This window comes from Hyperolius riggenbachi, chromosome 3 (genome assembly GCF_040937935.1).
Source record: "Hyperolius riggenbachi isolate aHypRig1 chromosome 3, aHypRig1.pri, whole genome shotgun sequence".
Lineage (NCBI taxonomy): Eukaryota > Metazoa > Chordata > Amphibia > Anura > Hyperoliidae > Hyperolius > Hyperolius riggenbachi.
The window spans coordinates 166,204,101-166,229,310 of NC_090648.1; the positions used below are offsets into that span (position 1 = coordinate 166,204,101).

The 25,210-nt window shown below is 41.7% G+C and overlaps 1 protein-coding gene across 3 annotated transcripts in view; it reads right to left on the bottom strand.

Annotated features, from left to right (window-relative positions):
- Window positions 1–23,464: 23,464 nt before the first annotated feature.
- The window catches only part of RLBP1 (retinaldehyde binding protein 1), an 81,524-nt gene continuing 79,778 nt past the window's right edge, over window positions 23,465–25,210 (bottom strand). For all 3 annotated transcript variants that reach the window (XM_068275192.1, XM_068275195.1, XM_068275193.1), the window contains exon 8: window positions 23,465–24,402. In XM_068275192.1, coding sequence (XP_068131293.1) covers window positions 24,244–24,402 — 159 coding nt within the window. In that variant the 3' untranslated portion in view covers window positions 23,465–24,243. The remainder of the gene's footprint in view (window positions 24,403–25,210) is intronic.

Here is a 25,210-nt window from a genome sequence, read left to right on the forward strand (position 1 = left end):
ACACAGCTCTGATCTAGTTAACCAGCAACTGTTTTTATTGTTTGTTGATTAGGTATGCTCAACATCCCCTTCCTGGTGAAGCCAATTTGCATGTTAGAAGAATGTTTTGCTCATCGTTACCTTATTGTAATTGTAGACAATGTTAATATGCAGTTTTGTATCTAATTTACCGCCACTTTAATGATGCCTGTAATGTGTGTTTGTCTTTTTTGTTTTGTTTTATGCACTTTGTTGTTGTAGCACATACTTGAGTCTCATTTCATTGTCGATTTTTATTTGTGCGCTTGTTTTCTGTGGTTTTAACACTCAGGGATAGCACTGCCGCACACCAAAGTGTTCATGGTTGAACTGAGGGGATGCCCATCACAGGAATTTAACATGCAAGCACATTAGCGATAGTTTTAATTTATTTTTCTAGATTTTTTTTTTTTTTTTTACGAGTCATTATTGTGCTGTGTTGCCATGTCACCACTTAACACAATTGAAAATTTGTACAATCTGCTTTTTTACTCAGGATTGTCAGGATTCAAAGGATCAACTTACCAGAAAATCATTCCTCAGTTTGGATAGGTATAGGAAAGATGACTCATGCGCTGGCTACTTGCATCCCTTAGCAGTTCAGGAAGAGAGATTCCTATAGCTGTATAATATCAGTTCCTGGTAAACTGACCCTTTATGCCATTTACCTCATTGCAGGCTGATAACTCCTTGCCGGTGTGATGTCACTATAGCGTAGTGAGTCATTAGGGTGATATAGGGCATGACCTTGAAATGTGTTAATGAATAGGCACAGCTTCCTTAATCCTTATGACTTTTTCCTACCTTTTTCTTACGTTCCTGCACAAGTTGGCAGTTGACAATGGCATGGTACAATACAGCGAGCAATAGCAATTTTCCAAGTGGTGAAAACTTTCACCAGTGCAGCTATTTTGTAGCCAGCCTGCCTGCCACAGTTCCTGTTCTGTGCTTCACCCCAAGCAGAGGTATAATCTTCCATCTGGAGATGTCTGTCGTCTGGGAAGCTTCACTTGACAGACAGTGTTTTTGTAGAGACAGCAGTTAATATTGGTCTGTGTGCTTCCAGCCAGGGCTGTGGAGTCGGCACAAAAATCAGCCAACTCCTCAGTTTATGAAACCTCTTACTCCAGGTACCCAAAATTGCTTAGACTCTGACTCCACAGCCCTGCTTCCAGCATATTCTGAAGACCCACTATCATTATGATGTCTTTTTTTTTCCAGTGTCAGACATTAACTGGAACTTTGCAGTCTGTTAGTCTGTGACAGAATGGCTTGCTTCACTGAAGGGATGTGTTTATTGGTACCAGGTTCATATCACCATCTAAACTTGATTTAAGCTATTGTAAGAAGAAGAGTTCCGTTTATATTTAGTTTTCTTGTTACTGGTTTTCTGAACCCCACCATATCCACTAATATTATTAGCTTTGACTTCCCTCCACACCAACAAAATGAAATGTCAGCAAAAATGAACGCCACATTTCTTATGTCATACGCAATATATTGTAACCTGTGAGCGGATATCGTACTGTGCACTTGTAATTGATTCTCATGGTAGGATTGCTGTCAGACCAGCATATATTTGTGTTGGAGTTGTGGTAGCTGTTGTCTGCCATCTAGGTCTGGTTATTAATATATTAACATAGTAAGACTCTTTCACACTATGCAACACATTGTAGTTCAAATAGCCATTTGCTCCCCTGTAATTGAAGTGGCCCATAAAAGCACTGAAAAACAGTGGACAAGACTAATTTGTTTTTTCTGCTACATGTGATCAAAATGTTTTGGTGCTTATTGGAGACATTCAAAACGAGACCTGCTGTGCTTGGGTTTTGGCTAATGTTGTACAGTGCAGCTAGTGTGATTGAGCTCTTAAAGTGGGCTTGGCAGTAGAATTCTCAATTTACAAAGACCATCCGCCTTCCGCTAACACCATAAAGGTAATATCCAAGCTAGAAAAAAAGACAGCTACTTACCAGGGGCTTTCTCCGGCCCCTAGTAACAGCTATGTCCCTTGCTGCAGCTTCGCTCTCAGCCGCTGGCTCCTGGTCCCTGATGGTGCAGAGGCTAACCTCGCCAGGTCATTCTGTACTACGCCTGTGCAAGCCCTGCTGTCAATCACTGGCGCGTGGTGTGAAGTGAACTGTGGAGACAGCGGCGCTCGCACAGGCTCAGTAGAGGACGACCTGGCAAGGTCAACCTCTTCACCACTGAGGATCAGGAGCCAGCAGCTGAGGGCGGAGCTGCGGCGAGGGACATAGCGGCTACTAGGGGCTGAAGGAAGCCCCAGATAAGTAGCTGGCATTTTTTTTTTCTGGCTCGGATATTCCCTTTAAAGCATACCTGACCTGAGTTACCTAAGATAAGCACTGACCCGCTCCATATTTGGCTCAAAGTCAAATTTTCAGACAGGAAGAGGTGGGATTGCTGTGATGTTTACCCTGCCCCAATTGCCTTCCCATTTCTTACTCCTCTCCGCCTTTAAGGGAATTGAAATAGGGCAGGGAAGAGAATGGAATGGAATGGTGAATCGAGAGGAAGCTTTACTTCAGGTCAGGTATCCTTTAAGGGACCTCTGCTCAAATATATATTTTATTTTATTGTTGCAAGGGGTGAAGTGAGGAGATACTTGCAGTATTTTCTCTGTTTAGTTATCCCAGCATAGAGTATTATCTTTGCAATCCGCAGGTCCCAGTTATTTAGTGCTGGTACACAAGAACCATGTCTCTTAACCACCTTAGCGGTATGTACGAGCTCAGCTCGTCCATTACCGCCAGAGGGTGCCGCTCAGGCCCTGCTGGGCCGATTTTGTTCAAATAAAAAGCAGCACACGCAGCCGGCACTTTGCCAGCCGCGTGTGCTGCCTGATCGCCGCCGCTTTGCGGCGATCCGCCGCGAGCAGTGGCAAAAGAGGGTCCCCCCAGCCGCCCGAGCCCTGCGCAGCCGGAACAAATAGTTCCGGCCAGCGCTAAGGGCTGGATCGGAGGCGGCTGACGTCAGGACGTCGGCTGACGTCCATGACGTCACTCCGCTCGTCGCCATGGCGACGAGGAAAGCCAAACAAGGAAGGCTGCTCATTGCAGCCTTCCTTGTTACTTATGCTTGCCGGAGGCGATTGGAAGAACGCCTCCGGAGCGCCCTCTAATGGGCTTTAATGCAGCCAACTTTCAGTTGGCTGCATGAAATAGTTTTTTTTTTTATTAAAAAAAAAACCCTCCCGCAGCCGCCCTGGCGATCTCAATAGAACGCCAGGGTGGTTAAGCCAGAAGTCAGTCAATCTAATAGACTTCCCAATAAATGATTTTTATCAATTGCTCTAATTTGGTTGGAAGAAGAATTCAATTCCAATTAACAATCGATCTGATCATTTTAATCAGATTGCCCATCAATGGGGACAGACTACTGGCTTAAAGGGGAACTGAAGAGAGAGGTATATGGAGGCTGTCATGTTTATTTCCTTTTAGACAACACCAGTTGCCTGGCAGCCCTGCTGATCCTCTGCCTCTAATACTATTAGCCATAGCCCCTGAACAAGCATGCAGCAGATCAGGTGTTTCAGTGGTTCAGACTTATAAGTCTGATCTGACAAGACTAGCTGCATGCTTGTTTCTGGTTTTCATCAGATACTACTGCGGAGAAATAGACCAGCAGGGCTGCCAGGCAACTGGTATTGATTAAAAGGAAATAAACATGACAGCCTCCATATACCTCTCTCTTCAGTTCCCCTTTAAGAGATTGTCTTCACTGCAGACATACAACTGGGTAGAAAAGTTTGCTTTTTTTTAAATCCTTTGTATATGATTGGATATATTTGAAATGTACATCATTACACATCTCCTTTAATAACCCCCTCTGAAATTCCAGGGCCTCATCAGTAGCAGAATGATCATCTGTACTCAAATCTGATCTGATTGTGCTCTGATAATACTCTAAGATGGGCTTGCAGAGGGTTATTGCTTAAGTCATTTTGTTTACTTTTCTCCACAACATGCACTGGAACAAGTTTGTATGTGATTTGTGAAGTACAATGGGATGAGGCTGATGTAACCTTAGTGTTACTGCATCCTCTTATTTGCATCCTCTTCCAGTTTCATGCCAAGCTATTTTCTTCAGTCTTCTTGCTGTGCCTGTTATTATGCAGTGGGCTGAGATCTTCTACTTGAGGTCTACAGTAAATCTTCCAACAGGCAAATTAGGCTAGAAAGAACCTTTACAGTGATATCACGGCTCTACAGCCTCATTCTACGAGGACTCTGGAACCATTTTACTTCTTTCACAAAATGTCTGAGCAGAGTTAATGCATACAGTGTATATTGGATTGGGGCAGTGAATTGTGCAAGTCGAACTGACAGTGTGACTAGGATTTTGTACCATCGTGTTCTTGGTGGCATCACTGGTTATTACTCATGTTGAGCACAAAACTCTCCAAACATGCAAATCTCTACTGAACCAGGAAGTGAAGGTTCTCTAGCAACTGAAAGTGACTGGTTGCAGGCCAAGTAATCATTTTCCAGCTAGTTGCTTGGAGGCTAATAGCATTCATTTGCTAGATGTCTTTCCCCAACTGGGTAAGTGTAGAATTGCAGGTTAGGAGAAGGTTCTGCTCCGTGTTTCCATCTTACCAGATTGGCTTCACTCTTATAATTACAATGGAAACCATTCCAAACTCTGTTGTAGATACAGTGTTGTTCTAAAATAGTAACCATATACTCTAAGCTTTGCTGCTGGTTATATCAAATCAAAGTAATTTTCAATAGGGCAGCATTTATGGCTGTTAAAATGATAATATTCAGTTCAGTATAGAGTATATCAGTGGAATTTCCCACCAATGTACACGACTCAGTGTGCAGTTTAGAAAGTAACCTGATAATAGCCCATTTGCTGACTGGGAAGAGCCATGCACTGATCTATCCTCTGCTACAGGCACTGTGTGTATAGTCAGCCATCTTTTTTCTTTGGCAATGTAAAAGCCTGTAAATTAACTATGTAAATTGCATGTAATGCTTTTTTTAATAGATTGTTTCATTTTTTTAAATAACCTAGTGTAGGAAAAAAGCCTTTTGGAGCAAGCCATATATCTACAGAATATAGTTTCTGTTACGGTGCTGTATTTGTAGTCTGCAAAGGTCAACATAGCGAGTACGTTGTTTTCTAGAAGTTCCCCAGCTGAAAGAAAGTACTCCTTTGTTTGGTAACCCAATGCCCAGAACATAAAGGAATCATTTTAGTGTTGCTTTTGAAACTTTCCAGTGGATGATAAAATCCCAGTATGTTTGTTCCTTGTCCCCTAACCCCAAATGCAACTGCCTTAATAAGTAGGGTAATTGGTGATATGTACATAAGTGCTGGCACTTAGGAATGCTGTTATTTGTAACGTTCTCACTGTATTCTTCAGCTAAGTTGGCTTGCTCCTAATATTAAAGATCAATTTTTCCATTTTATTATTTTAGAACTTTAAATGCTGCCCTAGAATGGTTTAGTTTGGAATCAAGCAACCTGTGACTCTCTGGTTGTTAAGAGCATGCCAGTTATGGACCACACATGCTGTCGGCACTAGGCAGCCACAGGTTGTCCCCATCTTGGTTAAGTTTGTCAACTACAAACCTGAAATTGACTGAAGACCCTTAAATACAAATCAAAGGAGGGTCAGTCATTTTTAGAGATTAAGATTTGCAACTAGCAATGCAATTTTATATACATATATCTTGTTTATGACAAACTGTGTCTTTCCTTTTTTTTTTTTTATTATTTGCTTTCTGATAAATTTGTGTGATGTGTGACAGAGTTCACGAAAAAAAGACCTTTTGTTACTTTTTGGATTAAATGGAACCGAATATGTTATAATAAAGAATATGTTTAATTCAGGTATATTTGTATGGTGTTCTTTTTTTATTTCACATCAGCCGTAAAATGAGCACACCTTTAACACACTCAGGATCCTCAAGACAAGACAAATAACATGTATAATGCACTTTTCTCCTGGTGAACTCAAAGCACCAGAGCTGCAGCCTCTAGGACATACTCTACAGGCAGAAGCAGTGTTAGGGAGTCTTGCCCAAGAACTCCTCACTGAATAGGTGCTGGCTTACTGAACAGGAATAGCTGAGAGTCAAACCCTGGTCTCCTGTGTCAGAGGCAGAGCCCTTAACAATTACACTATCCAGTCAACACTCAAGTTTGGAAATCTATTTCCCTTTGGCAGGGCTCCTGCTGTTTTTTGTTAACTGCACTGGTGCTTAAACATTAGCCAAACAAAAAAAGGGTGATACAAAAGGTCAGTCTTGTGCGTGTATAGGTAAGTCTCTCCTGTTATACCATTGCCAGAATTGTTTTTTTCCATTATACTACATTTTACCTGTAGGACAGGCTTAAAGTGTACCAGAGCTGAAAAATAAAAATATTTTATTTATACCTGGGGCTTCCTCCAGCCCTATCTGCCTGGAAAGCTCCCACGCTGCCATCCTCCAGTGTCTGCAGCTCCGGTCCCCATATTTCTGTCAATCTGAGCCAGTCTAACATAAGAGAAATGCGCTGTTTGTGTATCTCTCCAGCAGCCACTGGAGAGATACGTAAAGCGTGCACCTCTCCTGCCTAGACTGGCCGCTATGACTTAAGTGACGGGACCCGGTTTCCAAAGCTGCGGGCAGCGGAGGACGGCAGCGGAGGAGCTCTCCAGGCGGATGGGACTGGAGGAAGCCCCAGGTATGTATAAAATCTTTTTATTTTTTCAGCTCTGAGTCCCTTTAAAGATAAATGTTGTGAATTTAGAATAGAGAAATAATTCTTGCTCATAAATATAACTATAGTGCAGTAATTTTTTTAATAGGTCCAATAAATTCAAAAGGCATAGACTAGTGCTGACAGACTGGGGTTACCTTAGAGGAAAGTATTCATGGGTATGGAAAACGATTAAAAGACTAAACAGCCTCATCAGGTATTGGAAACCATGACAATTGGTTTGCAGGTGGAAAAATGTGCTTTTTCAGGTAAAAATAAAATTAAATGTTCTATAGCTATAGACTCTCTCTTTTTGGCCTGAAAAGGTGAGCTTACTTCACACAAAACGTTGTCATTGGCCCATATGCAATCAACTTTTCTTCCAGGTGATAATTTTTCATTTTTGCATTTGAAAATCTACCCAAAAGTAAGTGTAAGTGAAATATCCAGCTTATTCTGACTAGTTTCTTGCTTGCAGGTGGCTTATAATGTATTTTATGGCTAAGATGTGAACATATCTTCTGGGAGAAAACACAAGGGAAAGGTTAATTGAATAGGGTGCTATTGGCCCATATGCAATTAACATTTTCTCTTGCGTATTCTCCTAGGAGATATTTTTTCATCTTCTCTTTAAAATAACTTTTCAGAACTTTGCAATTAAAAAGAGGTTAAAAAATGTTATCAAAATTATTTTGCTGCTTGCAAAAGGCATTTTTTCCCAGGGTCGTCTCCAGGACAGCACCCATATGAGATAAATTCCCTCCAGAAACTATTGGACAGGAGAAGGTTAAAAATTAACACAACCAGCAGCAGTATGCATGTATATAATAAACCCCTAAACGGAACTCACATTCAGTTTAATTCCTGTCCACGGAAGGAGAAGGATCTAGCAGGAGAGTCCATGTCAGACGGCAGGCTCTGAGCGGCAGTTCCCCCAGTATATGTGTCAGCCAGTCGCACTGATGTGGGGAGAGGATGCCGTTCTCCAGAAGTTACAGACCTCAGAAGACGCTAGGACTTATGGGGCGAGAGCTGAGCGGGCAGTGCGCGCGCAGTGTTTGGCGTTTCGGAGGTTGGATTGGCTCATCCGGGTCAGGTGACCAGGAGGAAGCTTGGGCACGCCCCTCTCGGAAGCAGAGCGGAAGCTGGACTGGCGTGGGGTGGCATGCAGCGGTAAGGAGGCAAATGCTGAAACGCCGTCCAGAATTAACCCCTTCAGTGCTGGCGGCCAAGTAAGTCCAAGCAGAAGGGTTAGTAGGGAGCTTATGTGCATGGTCTGGTATGTAGTCCCACAGTGTGGGCATTATATCTTGTACTATATTTTATCAAACATAGATAGTAATTAGGTTCCTTTCTTTTTATTGCTTGTAGCCAAAACTGGATAAAGCTGACAAGCCGGTTAAGGGAAAGGAAACAAAAACTGAATCTGGCCATTCTTCAGCGCAATTGCCTAAAACGGAGCAAAAGCGTAAAGAAAAGAAATGTGCTTTATGTGCAGCAAAATTTTTGACTACATCAGGGAAAAGTTTGTTATTCCTGTACTCAAAGTGGTTAAAGCGGAAACCCCGACTATGTTTAAAGATCTTATGGGATGGATGAAGTCAGAGATAAAAGCTACTTTTCAATCCTATAAGGAGTCTGCTCCCTCTACCTCTTCAGCAGTACCTGACTCACTACCACCTAAAGTTATTCCTTCCTCTCCTAAAACATCGATAACTGTGGGTGAATCCCAGCAGGGACAAAAGAGGAAATGGAATTCAGACTCAGAACATTCAGAGGGAGAAATCTCATCCCTGGAAGAAATGAGTGCTGAAGATGAGACTGTTAAACCAGAGGAAACAAGAAAGGGACAGAGATTTGCTTTTTCTATGGATAAGATGGATCAGATTTTGAGTGCAATGTTTGCTACTATGGGTATTAAGGAGGAAGAGAAGGAACTTTCCACCTTAGATAGGATGTATTAGAGTCTGGCAGATAATCGAAGTTTTATCCCAGTTCATTCTACCTTGAAAGAATTGATTGATAAGGAGTGGCAGAACCCAGAAAAAAGAGCTTTTTGGCCAAAATCTATGAATAGGAAATACCCCTTTAAACCAGAGGACCAAGGGAATTGGGGACCAGTCCCTAAATTAGATCCTGCATTATCTAAAGTGTCTCGTAAATCGGACTTACAATTTGAGGACTTTGGGGTACTGAAGGATCCTCTAGACAAAAAAGTTGATGATTTGTTAAGGATGAATTGGGAAACAACTACTTTAACCTTCAAACCAGCCGTGGCGAGTACGGCCTTTTCAAGATCATTAAAGATATGGTTACAACAATTAGAAATGCATATCGCAGAAGGTTCCCCTAGAGACGTTATACTTAAATCTTTTCCTAATCTGTTCCATGTAGTAGATTCTTACAGATGCAGCGGATGAAACGGTGAGACTAACTGCAAGAGCTTCTGCCTTATCCAATTAAGCAAGAAGAGGAATATGGGTGAGACCATGGGAAGGTGATGTTTCTTCCAAGATAAAATTGTGTGGTTTTCCATGTGAAGGCAATCTGTTATTTGGCACAAAGCTAGATGAAACATTAGAAAGATCAGCAGACTATAAGAAAAATTTCCCAAATAAAAAGAAAACATTCAGATCAGACATTCCTTTCGAGGTTCTAGGAAGCAGGAGTCAGACACTAGACCAGGGTTTAGAAGAAACTGGAGAGCACAAAAGGAACAAAAGGGAAAATCCTCCTTTCCTTTCTCCCCAGCCAATCAGCCTAAAAAACAATGACGCCAGGATTCCGGTAGGAGGAAGACTGGCTCACTTCATAGACAACTGGTATACACTGACCAACAATATATGGATAAGAAGGATTATACTAGAGGGTTACAGACTGGAGTTTGTAGAGAAGCCAAGCACAAGATTTCTGGTAACGCCTCCCCCCACTGTAACGGAACAGAATTTAGCTTTACAAAACGCAGTGTCAGATCTTTTGCAAAAACAGGTGATAAGAGAAGTTCCGAAGTGTCAAAGAGGACAGGGTTTTTACTCCCCAGTGTTTCTGGTCAGAAAGCCGCAAGGGAATTTCAGGCTTATTCTCAATCTAAAGACCCTGAACAGATTCATTTGTTACAGAAAATTCAAAATGGACAACATACGGTCTGTTCTAAGCATACTTCAAGACAGAACATATATGGCGTCTCTAGATCTACAAGATGCATATCTCCATATTCCAATACACCCGGAATCTCAAGCATTCATGAGGTTTGCAGTACATCAAACAGGCGAGGTAAGACACTATCAGTTTACAGCCCTTCCATTCGGCCTTTCTTCTGCCCCATGGTTGTTTACGAAAATAATGACTGAAATTCTTGCTTTTTTGAGACTTAAGGAGATTCAGATCATAGCATATCTAGATTACTTGTTTTTATGGGGGTACTCGGCTATGTCAGTATCCACCCAGATCCAGACCTCAGTGACGGTTCTTGAATCAGTGGGGTGGTTAATCAATTGGAAAAAATCATCTCTTACTCCAATTCAGATTATGTTTTTTGGGGGGTTTTAGATAAATACTGTTAATCAAAGAGTTTATCTCCCTGCACAAAAGAGAGAACTTTTATTATTGAATGTTGTTTCATTTCAGGAATCAACTATCATCACTCTATGAAAAGCCATGTCTCTGCTCGGTCTTATGACATCCTCATTCCCGGCGGTCCTATGGGGCCAGATGCATTCAAGACAACTTCAGCTATGGATTTTACAATCTTGGAACAAAAAACAAAATGCCTTAGACAAGAAGGTGCTAATACCACACTATGTCAAGATGTCACTTCATTGGTGGTTGGAGCCGTCTCATCTAAGAGAGGGCCGATTATGGATCTTGCCATATCAAAAGATGATAACCACAGACGCCAGTTCTTGGGGCTGGGGAGCACATATGGACAACACTCCAACACAGGGGGCTTGGGGGAAACATCTGGCCCAAGCTCATTCCAATATCAGAGAGATGGAAGCAGTAATGATGGCACTGTTACAATTTTAAGTATCCATTCAGGGGCTACATGTAGTAATCAGATCAGACAACAGTACAGTGGTAGCCCACATAAATCATCAGGGAGGAACCAGGAGCAGATCATTGTTCAACAGAGTGAGCAAGATCCTTCTGTGGGCAGAAACGAATCTGGCATCTCTGACTGCAGTACACCTAAAAGGAACATTAAACTTCGTGGCAGATTACCTCAGCAGGTCACAACTAAACCAGGACGAATGGATACTGAACGAAGAAGTCTTCCAGAGTGTGACACGCAAATGGGGGACCCCGACAATAGACTTATTTGCGACCAGAAGGAATGTAAAATGTCGCAAATTTTGTTCCCTCTGTCTCACCGACAACCCTGTCGCAGTGGATGCCTTTTCACTGAATTGGAAGGATCATCTGATTTATGCTTTTCCTCCGTTCAGGTTGATTCCAAAAACCCTCAACAAGATTTACAGGGAAAGGGCAACAGGCATACTAATAATACCTTTCTGGCCAAAAAGAGCTTGGTTTTCTCTGCTAGGGAAGTTATCAGTGCAGGAACCAGTAATTTTACTGCTACGTCAGGATCTGTTACATCAGGGTCCAGTGATGCACCCGCAGCTGGAAATGTTACATCTGTCAGCCTGGATGATGAATGGAAGCTATTAAGGGATAAAGGATTTTCGGGTAGTTTATCCAACACTCTACTACAAAGCAGAAAGATTGTCACTAGAAAAATTTACTTGAAAGCATGGAGGACCTATCTTCATTGGTGCAATGAAAATAAGATGGATTCAAGACAGGAGTATACTCCATTAGAATTTCTCCAAGCAGGTCTTGAAAAAGGACTCAGTATCAGTACATTAAAGGTGCAGACGTCGGCCTTAAGTGTCTTTCTACAGAGGAGATTGGCAGAAAATGAATTTTTTGTCAGATTTTTTTTTAGAGCTATGTCCAGGATTAAACCAGTGTATAAATCTCATGTGCCTCCTTGGGATTTAAACTTAGTACTTCAGGCTCTCATGAGTCCACCATTTCAGCCAATATATATTTGCATATATTTAATCTTGGTAGTCTCATATGGGTGCTTTCCTGGAGACGACCCTGGGAAAGACACGTTACTTACCGGTAACGTCTTTTCTGGGAGTCGGAAGGACAGCACCCGCACTACCCGGACCAGGTTATATATGTGTGTGTGTGTGTGTGTGTATGTGTGTATATATAAATTTTGGTTTATTGAGCATTAAGTTGAGTTCATCTTTATTATTACTGAATGTTAGGGGGTTTATATACATGCATACTGCTGCTGGTTGTGTTAATTTTTAACCTTCTTCTGTCCAATAGTATCTGGAGGGAATTTATCTCATATGGGTGCTGTCCTTCCGACTCCCGGAAAATACGTTACCGGTAAGTAACGTGTCTATTGACCAGGTGGGAAAATTATGACCTATGAGAAAACTCAAGAGAAAAAGTTAATTGCATATGGTCCATTGTCTAATGCACACTAGTGACCTAATGTGGTTATTTAATTTTTAAATGTATCTATCAATTATCCTTCTTTTAACCACTTAAGCCTATCTGAACGAGTATTCTCGTCCAGATAGGCGGCGCTAAAGGGAAACTGGACAAGAGTTACGAGCAGTGGTATTTTCATGTCGGCGGTTGGGGAAGGGAAGCAAGGCTTTCCCCGAACTAATCCCAGTGCCGGTAATGAATGGACATAACCCGATCAGGGGCCATGTCCATTCATAAGTAAGAATGTGACAAAGTAAAAAAAGAAAAAAAAAAAAACTTGTTCTGGTAAAGCAAAAGTTAAATTACACTCCACACATTTTTTTTTTTTTATTAAAAATAATATTATAATGAATCCCTTTCAAAGCCCCAACTCCAGTTACCAAGCAAACAGATGTAAACTAAAAATCCAGAAATAGTTTCCTTAGGAACTCAACTTTTTTTTTTTTTTAAATATGTATGTCATAAGGGTATATTACTGTTCTTTTAGGACATAAGGGCTTACAATTGATGGGAATCAAAAACCAAAAATTACACCTTTATTTCCACACAATATATTAATGCCATACATTGTACTCGAACATAATTTAAATGTGGTAGCCGGGAATAATAGGCAAATAAATTGTGTGGGTTTTATTTATAGTAGCATTGCTTATTGTAAAACTATAGGGGATGAAATTGGAGAAATGTGTGTTTTTTTTGTAGTTGTGTGCACGCACACACACACACACACACACACACACACACACACACACACACACACACACACACACACACACACACACACACACACACACACACACACACACACACACACACACACACACACACACACACACACACACACACACACACACACACACACACACACACACACACACACACACACACACACACACACACACACACACACACACACACACACACACACACACTAAAATAATTACTGAAAACCAGTATCGCCCACAAAAAGCTTAAAGTGGATCCGGGATAAACTTTTACTAATTGCATAATTGTGTTCCTTTCATATAGTTTATAGGGCATTCCTCAAGCCAAATACTTTTTTTGTTTTAATACTCTAATTCTCTATAAACTAAACAAGCCGCGCACACAGCTCCTTTTGTGCCTTGGCACTGTAGCAAGGGCTTATGGGAGCTCAGTCTGGGCAGGAGGAGTTTACTGGCTATTGAATTCAGAGGCAGAGGGGAGGAGGAGAGGGGACTGAATTTACACACAGGCAATAGCATCTCCAGCCCTCAGCCTGTGACAATGTGACAAACAGAACATGGCTGCCCCCATTGTATCACAGGAATAAATAATCATAAACTGTTGAAGCTGTTTGCAGCTAGATATGCTGTGTAAAATATCTAAACTTTAGATAAGATTTATAAATAAGTTACTTGTTATAGTTTTTCATCTCGGATCCGCTTTAAAGAGAAAACGTGACCAAGAATTGAACGTCATCCCAATCAGTAGCTGATACCCCCTTTTACATGAGAAATCTATTCCTTTTCTCAAACATATCATCAGGGGGCTTTGTATGGATGATATTGTGGTGAAACCCCTCCCACAGTGTTTTGTCCGGACCATGGTCCTGACCTCACACTGAGGGAGCCTTGTTGCACTGTGGGAAATAACAGCTGTTTACAGCTATTTCCAACTGCCAGCAGTAAAAATGTCACCATGTGATAAATGTCAGAATGTAGATCAGGGAGAGGAAAGATTTTACAGTGGGCAAACACTGACTGACTCATTTATACATAATTATTGTAAAAATGAAGCACTTTTTATTACATTATTTTCACTGGAGTTCCTCTTTAATTTGTAACGGGGAAAAAAAAAGATATAGATCAATTACTTGTGATGAGTAGTGATAAAGTTATTGGTGAATGAATGGGAGGAGCGCTGACCGGGAAGAATTGCTTCTGTCCTGAAGGTAAAAACACCTGTGGGCTAAGGTGGTTAATCTGCTTATTATTTTGTTATACAGTTGGCTTGTTAACGGGGCCATATGTATAAGAACCTAATTTTTAAAATAGAAAAAGAGCCTAATGAAAGTGAAGGTCAATGTTAAGTAGTCGTATTTGATTGATTAGGCATTATTACTGTATATAATGCACTAGAGAACTGTGCTCTCATTTAACTGTAATTTATACCCTTGACTGAAAGTTTGTGAAACATTCGTTAAACTAACATGTTTCACTCAAATTCCAGCACCTGTTTCTGCTTAGGACTAGATCTTTTGAAAGTATTTCATCTCTGTATTTAAGCAGATAATGAGGAATTCCTAAAATGCAATTCTGAAAGACCCTTAGCGCAGATTTTGTTTTCTCACCTACACTGCAAACAATCTGATAGCATTTGATGCCATATACCATTCCACCAGTTTTGATGAATCAGACATATTATTTTGAATATTTTCCATTAAACTTACCTGGAATACCGCATCTGTGTTTGCGTAATATTATATATTCCTCTGACAACCCCCCCCCCCAATTCTGGGCTCAATGTGGCCCTGGGTACACGTGGGTTCCCCCATAATCTCCCATTTGCCATATCAGGCCACTTTGTCGCCGCCCCCCTGAGGCCCTGGAGCCAGCTATAGAATTTGGCAGTGGAGTGACCTGCCTGTCCATCTAGCACTCTCCTCCATCAGTCTGAAAGCTCCTTCTCTTTATCTCCGCAGCCATTCAGCTAAGGTCACTGAAACGATGTAGCCAGCAGGGATGAAGACTAGGAGAACAGAGACTAACGGAGGCCCATGCTGGCCAGATAGGCGAGTCACTCCATTGTTGAATTCTCTGGAGAGGACCACTATATACTTAGGGTTAGACTCAGGAAGGCCTGAGTGTGTGGCTCAGAGATGCTGGGCAATTGCTCAGCTGCCCCTATGGAAGCACTGGCCCTGCATGGACTATGACTTTGGTAGGGATTAGATTTATGAGTTTCCCTGAGGGACCGTTGCTGGCATGACATTGTACTTTGCAAAGTAATGTGTAAGATGTTTGCGCTATATAAATACATAATAATTTATTATGAATCCAAAAGGAGAAATGTATCTGAATGATAGAGGCAGGGCTGTGGAGTCAGTACAAAAATCAGCGGAAGACTTGATTCCAGCTACTCCTCAGCTCTGACTATAATTTACAACAATCTTGTTGACAAAGTATGTAATGCTGTGAATGCACGTTACGTTTTTTGCGACAGGATCGTTCCGATAAATGCCTTCGATAGATAAAATACCGTCATGTCCGATTCTCTGCTCAATTTTTTTCCGCTCAATTTCTCATAGAAATGAATGGAAAAAAAGATAAGAAAAACGAGCGGAAGAATTGAGCAGAGAATTGAATGGTTAATAGATGGCGTGGAGAATCGACCACAAAAAACGTAACGTGTATTTCCAGCATAACACAAAAGGCATTTAATTACTGCTAAAGCTGAGGAATTGTAAAGCTATATTAAGATGGTATCTGCTTTTGGGAACAAAACAAAGCTCCTGGCCACGAAGCTGACACTCTATCCTGTCTGCTATCTCGGCCTGCCACTACCAATGGGAATGCGACAGAAAGTTGTCTGTATAAGAAGTTTCTCCGAAGCTCCATATAAACCGGTGCAGACAGGAACAAAGAAGATCAATTAGAATTGGTTTGGTAGCTGACAATAGTTACAGGTGTTAACACTCAATTGCACTTGATTAAACAAATTAGTTTGTATAAAATTAATACTCTTTTGCAATACATATTAAAATGATTTTGAGTTTTTGCAAAACAGCTGAACTGGATGTCACTAGTGACTAGGGAAGGTCAATGAGATGTAAAGAATTCTTAGTTGATGCAGGATTATGCAAATTTTGTATGAAAATGTATGCAGCTTGAAAATAGACCAATTTAATCCTGCAAAGGTTGAATTTAATTGGTCTACCATTTTACAAGCTGCATATTATTATTATTATAATAAAGCGCCAACAGATTACGCAGCGCTGCACAATAGATAAATGGGTTAACATACAAGGTAGGACATACAGGAAACTCACAACAAAACAAGATCATGCAAATGGTTTGATTACAGCAGTTCAGTGTCATAGGTCAAAATAGAGACTGGTCTAGTCCACAAGAGGGGTGATTGACAGTAAGATTGCATAATCAAGCTGGAAACACTAGGGAGGAGGGCCCTGCCAGAGACTTACAATCTAAAGGTATGCAAATGCATACATTTGCATACAACATTTTCATGAACCTGCAATCAAGAGTAGATGCAGTTACTTGCATTTAATTGACATCCCTACTAGTGACACAAGTACCATACTCATCGGGCTTTATTCTTTCAGCAGAGGTGGTGATGTTTATTATGTCACAATCAGATCTGTATATCTGCTTTTAAAAACACTGACTGCTTTATTGCCACAGCATAAGTAACTTTTTTTTTTATACAAGTTATTTATGATGACTTATCTGAGAAATAGAACCTTTTTTTTCTTTTGTTTAACCCTTTCCCTGCCAGCTGATTTGTCCTAAATGCAAACCTCTACTGCCAAGCAGTTTTTAGACATTTTGCAGTCATTAGGTTTACTTAGGATCTTTTTTTTTTACAAGAAAACCTACATGAAATAGGAGATATATATTTTTTTCGTAATGAATTGGGCTTGAACACTGAAACAAAATGTACTTTTTCTGGAGATATAACAACACTTTTGAGTGATAGAAATTTTTCTGTTGTGTGTTTTGTTTTTTACTTCAAAGAATTACATTTTCTGACAAAATGTTACTGTTTGTAAAATCCCTGACTCTGCTGAATCCAACAATACCAGATATGTATTGGTATCCAACTTTTCCTGTCCTGAAATCAGTGCGCCTGTACAGGTAACCAGATATAGGTGCTGCCAGTACAGGTAGCCATATATAGGTGCAGCCAGTATAGGTAACATGTATAGGGGCCACTGCAGCGAGGGGGGACCATTATTCCTCCTCCCTCCACATGGGCCCCCCTGCAGGGCTGGAGCGCAGCAGTGCAATGTGTAATGACTTAAATTTTTGACAGACTCCAACTCCAGGTACCCAAAAATGTATCCGATTAGAGAGAGAGTGTGCTTGATTCGTAAACACTCTGTTTATGTATAATGGTATAATAAGGCAGTTGATTTCAAAACTATATACAGTGAAATTAGTCTTCAGACCATGATACATCCGTGGGCTGCATTCCTTGGAGATTTCATTAAATAACCCACTTGTGAGCAATTCAGAACCTTTGAAACCCCTTAACATCAAGCCCTCTGCCTCATATTCCTGTGACCACATGTCAGACATCCTGTTTGATTTGATGTGAAGCCAGGTGATGGGTGAATAATGCTTTACTTGTGCCGAGCTGCCGCATTCAGTGAATAGCCTTCTACTTGTCTTATGTACAGTATACTTCCAGCAAAGGAAACCAGATACACTGTAATGGATACAGGAAACAAGACTCTGAACAGAGAAGAGCAACATTGTCAAAGTTTTTTCCTATGATGCCAAAACTTACATATCGGACATGATATGAAGATTAAAAGGCCTACAAATATTAGAGCACAGGAGTAGGTTCCTGCTTATGTAAATAAGTGTTCACAGGTAATAAAGGGTGGTCAGACTTCGAGGCATCTGCCTCCTAACCATGTGAGAGGCCAGCTTGGCTGAGCATCAAACTTCATGTCTATGCAACTAGAGTCAATAATAGTGGGTAGAGACGTTGATGTATACAGGTAGTCCCCGGTTAACGAACGCGATAGGGACTGTAGGTTTGTTCTTAACCTGAATCTGTTCATAAGTTGAAACACTGAGCCATCTCTGTCCCCTGTGATTCCAGTGTCCCCCTCTGTTTCACCTCTGCCCTCTGCACCTGCTTATTCAAGTTTAAAAGCCATTTTTTTCTTGTAGTTTTTGAGAAAATCGATTTTGAAAAATTCAAAGTCCAATTTGAAAATTTTTTGGGCTTGTTCCCATGGAAACAGAATCGATACTATTTGTATCGGCAGGTCGTTCGTAAATTGGGGACTACCTGTAGTAGATGCAGTAGCAGGTGCAGCCAATGTTGACAATAGCAAATAGAACTAGTTTTCTCCTAACGGCCGGGCGGATCGCTCAAAATCAGTCTTATCACCCGAACGACAGTCTGTACACACGCCCGATTTGGCGTGCGGACGACTGGACGGGACGTTTAAACGTCCCGTTCGGAAAGATCCGATGTGTGTATGGACCTTTAACCTCTTGAGAACTATAGGCTTTTTTTTTCAAGACAAACTAAGCTTTCATTGGGGGGTATTTGGTCCCAAATAAAATGTTCCTCTCTATGCATTTTAATGGGAAAAAATTAAAAACAATTCATTATTTCTCAATTTTGACCAATTTCTGTTTAAAAATAAAAAGGGCGATTGACATAAAAACTGTGCCACCAGTTAAAGTCGCCCCAGTATAGATATCCAGATGTGTCCCCAGTATCACCCCCCCCCACCCCCCCCCAGTATAGCCAGATGTGTCCCCAATATCAGCCCCCCAGCATAGCCAGATGTGTCCCCTGCGTTTGCCACCCCCAGAATAGATTGACAGATGCACCCCCAGGAATAGTGCCCCTCTTTATAGCCAGATGTACCCCCAGAATTAGCGCTGCCTGCCCATTATAGCCAAATGTGCCCCTGGTATTTAGTTATGCCCCCCCCCCCCCCCCCAGGTGCCTAGATGTGCCAAATTATTAAATCCCCCCTCCCCTTAGTTAACCAGATGCCCCCCAGTAAATATGTACTCCCTTTTACATATCCTACCCCCCCACCCCCATTATTGAATGCCAGATGTCCGCCCCCCCCCCCCCCCATCAGGCAGCCCCCTCCTTGCAGAAAGCATTAAAAAAATCATCCAGCAAGCAGCCTCACTCACCTTACCTCGTTCCTGCGACTATCTTGAAACCCGAGCCTCCGATCCCCGCTCTGCAGTCAGCCGCATATTGCCAGGACTGGGGTTACCGGCAATATGTGGCTGACTGCAGAGTGGTGATCGGAGGCTCGGGCTTCAGGATAGTCGCAGGAACGAGGTAAGGTGAGTGAAGCTGCTTGCTAGATTTTTTTTTTTTAATGATTTCTGCACGGAGGGGGAAAGATGGATTGCTGCAGTTGACTACTGCAGCGATCGTTCATGGGAGGGGGGTGGACTAATTGGCTACAAGGGAACATGTTCCCTTTCACCAATTAGTAATAGTAATTTGTGGGGGGATTTTTTTCTTCTGCAATTTTAGCTCCATCCATTACGCAAGATTTCCAGCTTCACCCACACAATGGAACAGTTCCCACCTCCTGAGCACGCAATGTGACCGCACTATTCTTTTATCACTCTATTGACTCATGGCATCTGTGAAATGTACAGTATGTGATAGACATTTTTGATTGGCTCATCATGGTTTCATAATAAATTCAGCCAACATGACACCTTGGACTAATGTATAAAACTATAGATGAGCCATGTAGCTCTCCGTGGGGGATTTTCACATTCCCCACATGCTAAAACACATAAAAAACAGCCAGTTACATATGGACATACACACGAAACCATCTTCAGAACAGACGTGATAAGATGCTGACTGCCCTTCCCCAGCCCATGCTCTGGTTTAACCTTGACATGTGTGTATAATGGAAAGAATCTGTTCTAGGAGTCTGTTAAGCATCATGTGGTTAATATAAAACCGTAGGAACACCTGGAAGTCTGTAAGAGCTTAACTTATATCAGCTTATATAGTTCAAAAGTTCTCCTAGAAAAGATGGTTTGAATTTAGACTTTAGCAAGTTGGCACTGGACTATTTTCTGTAGAAAGTGGACGATATTTCCACTTTTCTGTTCAATATACACTGCAAACATATTTACTCTCTTGGTATTTGCGCATTAGCTCATCCACCGCAGATTCGGCAGATCCAGCCCCTCTCCTCTGCCTAACCCTAATCTTCCCCTCTCCTCTGCCTAACACTAACCTTCCCCTCTCCTCTGCCTCCTAACACTAAACTCCCCTCTCGTCTGCCTCGCACTAACTTCCCCTCTCGTCTGCCTAACACTAGCCTCCCCTCTCCTCTACCTAAGGCTCAACACACACCATACAATCTTGGTTGTACAGATTTACCAAATCTATGTAGTAAGGGCCAACAGATTTGAAAATACCTTGAATGATTAATTGGATAAGCTCTTATACTACATGAAAGTGGTAAGATTGAACAACCAAGATTGTATGGTGTGTGGCCACCTTTACACTAACCTCCCCTCTCCTCTGCCTAACACTAACCTTAGCCTCTCCTCTGCCTCCTAACACTAACCTTCTCCTCTCCTCCTGCCTAGCACTAACTTCCCCTCTCCTCTGCCTCCTAACACTAAACTCCCCTCTCTTCTGCCTCGCACTAACTTCCCCTCTCCTCTACCTAACACTAACCTCCCCTCTGCCTAGCACTAACCTCCCCTCTCCTCTGCCTAACACTAACCTTCCCCTCTCCCCTGCCTAACACTAACCTTCCCCTCTCTTCTGCCTAACACTAACCTTCCCCTCTCTTCTGCCTAACCCTAACCTCCCCTCTCTTCTGCCTAACACTAACCTCTCCTCTGTCTACCACTAACCTCCCCTCCCCTCTTCTCTGTCTAACACATACCTTCCCTTCCCCTCTTCACTGCCTAACACTAACCTCTCCTCTTCCTATCACTAACTTTTCTCTCTTCTCTGCCTAACACCAACCCTTCCCTCTCCTTTGCCTAACACTAACCTCTCATCTGCCGAACACTAACCTCTCATCTGCCTAACACTAACCTCTCATCTGCCTAACACTAACCTCTCATCTGCCTAACACTAACCTCTCATCTGCCTAACACTAACCTCTCATCTGCCTAACACTAACCTCTCATCTGCCTAACACAAACCTCTCCTCTGCCTAACACCAACTTTCCTCTCTCTTCTGTCTAACACTAACCTCTCTTCTTCCTAACACTAACCTTTCTCTCTCCTCAGCCTAACTCTAACCTTCCTCTCTCCTCTGCCTAACACTAATCTTCCTATCTGCTCTGCTTAAAACTAACCTGTCCTCTGCCTAACACTAACCTTCCTCTCTACTCTGCTTAACACTACCCCCCCCCCCCCCTTTGCTCTGCTTAACCGTAACCTACCCTCTCCTCTGCCTAACACTAACCTCTCCTCTTCCTAACACTAACTTTTCTCTCTCCTCTACCTAACACCAACCTTCCCCTCTCCTCTAACACTAACCTTTCTCTTGCCTCTGCCTAACACCAACCTTCACCTCTCACCTGCCTAACACTAACCCTTCCTCTCTCTTCTGCCTAACACTAACCCTTCCCTCTCCTATGTCTAACACTAACCTCTCTCTTCTGGCTAACACTAATCTTCCTCTCTGCTCTGCCTAACATTAACCCCTCCTATCCTCTTCCTAACACTAACTTCCTACCCTAATTTCCTCTCTCTGATGCATATCAGCCAGGCAGATCAGCTGTTTGTACTGAATCTGCAGTCAATGGGCTAGTACGTAAGAACCACTTTCTTTTCTATTCCTTGCATTACAGTATTATATTATTTTATGGTATCATAACCACCCAGGAGGATCCTCCACAACCTCAGTGGGGACAGTGTTTCCCCACCAGCTTCTTTGGTGGTTGCTATGTCTAGCAACCCTTGTTTGTGAGTACCCTTTCACCTTATTACCAAAATACATTACACTATATTTGGATCACAGTGTACTTTGTACAGTATTTTTCCTTCGTTTCTCACTTTTTTGAGAGAAAAAAAACATTCTTTTCCTTCTGCTCATCATGAAGCTATTTGTTATGGCTTTCTTCTGTATGCAAAACAGGTCTACTATATCTTGTTTTCATGCATGAACAGGAGCTTGATGAGACACCGCCTTCCAAAAACTTGTAGTGAGCTTTTTAAGACACCACTGTTAATACAGGAAATGTATGGAGGCCACAGATCTCCCTCAAGCTAATGCAAAAAGTTTCATAGCTCATGCTCAGTTTCATCTTTATCTACTTAGTTACTGATGTTGTTTACACAGTTCAGTGCAGCTGTGATTACTTTGGTGATAGCTTTATCACTACCTATTACACAGAGTTAAAGAGTACCCAGAGAGCTCATGATGAACCAGAACTCCTAGGAGTGCTAAAGGGCTACAATGAACCAAAAATCCCTCTTACTTAAATTCTATACATTTTAGTAAAAAGGACCTTTTTGGTCCATTGTTGCCCCTTACACACTCCTAGGAGTTCTGGTTCATCATGAGCTTTCTGGGCACTCTTTCACTCTGGTTGTTTTAGGTCCTACCCCATATAGCCACATTAATCCATGCCATGCACTGATGAAGACTAACCAGTCTGAAATTAACAAGCTGACATATCATTGCATTCCAGCGGATCTGGAGGTGTGGCTAGCTTACAGGGACAACAATGGATAATTTGCATATATTCAGCAGTGATGCACTGGGAGACATCTCAGAGCTCACTCCAACCTGAATTATTGCAAATACAGTACTTTGTTTTAAGAAAGCATACTTTTGATTCCCATACCTATCACACCTAAATAATTATCTATAATTTTTTTCAGGACAAATTAGGCTCTTTGTAGGTAATTTTTTTTTAATGTTTGTAATCTTCTTATTTTACACGTTTACTCTATTGTCCTGCCATTGAATTACCGGGGGGGAGGGAGGGGTGGAGGGAGGTTTGCTGTCAATTCTTTTTATCTCTGTAGCCTTTTTATCAGCTCAGAGATGAATTAACAGTGTTATCTAGGATTTTGTAGAGAGGAGAGTGCAGTGACTTATTTTAACATCCTCTTGTAGGAATTGGTTAATGGTTTGGTGTGAAATCCTCACACTGGCAAAATAATGATTTATATACTGCAGTACATTTCGCTACAGAGCCATACTAAAGCAGTTATTAGCACTTTTTCATCCCAGTAGGCCGTTATTAATTTAGCAGGGACGATTGGAGCTACTACAGAGGGGATAAAAGAAGTCAAGGTTTACATTCATTAATCTCATATCCTGCACACAGTGAAATTCCTGAATATACGAGTATGATTTCCCAGGGTCACTAGGCTGTGCAGAAGAGACCGTTCCATTTCCACAGAAAGAGAATTTTTATTGTGTTTCATGACAAGTGGCTGTACTGGGCTATACTGGTACAAAAGAAAATGTAATGAAAAAATTCCATTCAACATATAGAATGATACAGCTTTATTAGTTTTACCAAGGACAGCTTCTTGTATCTCATCATTTCCCCACTTCACAGCAATATATAAAAAAAAGTCAAATGAAACAGGAAAGAATGCGTCTTCACTAGCTGCGTGAATGTACAGTACAGAGAGTCCAGAGGACTTACTTAGTGCTCGAAGAGTAGCAGTACTGAGGACAGGTGCTTTCAAGACATGGTGAGGACAGTTCATACTCAAAAATAGCTCTTGTAATATGAAATGCAAAACTATCTTCCCCCACGATTCACCCAGGGGTGTAACTACAAATCATTCATGGTGCCCTCCCAGCAAATCTTTGACGGGGCCCCCAATTTTCCTTGCCTATCCCTGGTGACCCTCACAGCCTGGGGGCCCATCTTGCAAGGGTCATAAAACAAGTGTGGACATTGTAATCTTCACACCTATAGCAAGTATGGCCACAAAACACCTGATCTGAAGGATGGACCCCTTATCGGAGAGAGTAAAATAGTAGTTGGGCCCAGGGGCTGCTCCCCTCTAGTTACGCCTCTGCCTTCACCCCCAAACCCGGAAAACTATTCCTTTTTTCTTCACTATTCTCACTAGATCCATCTATGTCTAATCCTTAAATATAAACCATTTAGACACATCCTAATGATTATAAAATGGTATTGCAATGTGTAATAGAAGTAAATGTACTACCAGACAGAACTAAGGAACGGGTACCAGGGATTCGCCATTTATGTATAACATACTGATACTTGTGGAAAACAAGACACATTTTATTCTCTATAGAGCTGTGTCCTCGGAATCATTTCTTGGTCCGAAGAGTTTGTCAGCCACTGTCCGGCCATCGTATTTTGGCAAATTTCCTCCGAAGTCAGCTGGTAGGATGTCGGCATCTATTTCTTTGTAGAAACCCTCCAGGTCATCCCCGTGAACAAACACCTAGGAAAAATAACAAGGGTTACGATGTTGCTTCAATATTTACTTAAAGGGGAGAGCTGAAGTGAAAATAAACATATGATATAATGCATTGTATGTGTAGTGCAGCTAAAAAACAGAACATTGATAGCAAAAACAAGACTCTCATATTGTTTCCAGTACAGGAAGGGTTGAGAAACTTCAGTTATCTATGCAAAAGAGCTTCTCTGAGCTCTCTGACGCAACTTGGGTCAGAGACAGTCCTATTTCCTAAAGCACTTATACATCAAAGAAACAGTCAGAGGCAGCTTCAGGTAAGGTTTTACTGCAGGGGAGTTCAAAGGGTCATTAGCTCTGGTTCATAGTTTAAAATACCGAGGGCCATATGCAATTCACCTTTTCACCTGAGTTTTCTCCTAGGAGATAATTTTTCATCTTCGATTTAAAATAACTTTTCAGCAATTTTCAACTAAAAAAGTACCAAAAAGTAGGTGAAAAAGTACTATCAAAATTATTTAGAGTATTTTCTTGCTTTCTGGTGGCTTAAAAAGCATTTTATCGACAAGTTTAAAATTATCACCTAGGAGAAAACTCAGGTGAAAATATGAATTGCATATGGGCCAGAGTGTGGTTTGTAATTGCAAATATGACAGCCGCAGATCCGTGCATCCCCATTAGAAGGAAGCACTTGTATACAGAAGGAAAAAGATGCATCAGCAGTGTTGCATGCGCAGCCACAGACCTCATTTGTGCATGGCCAGTCAGAATGTGCCCATACCTGGCGGGAGAGCAGTCATGAGAAAAATATTTGACAAGCTGTAAGAGGATCCAG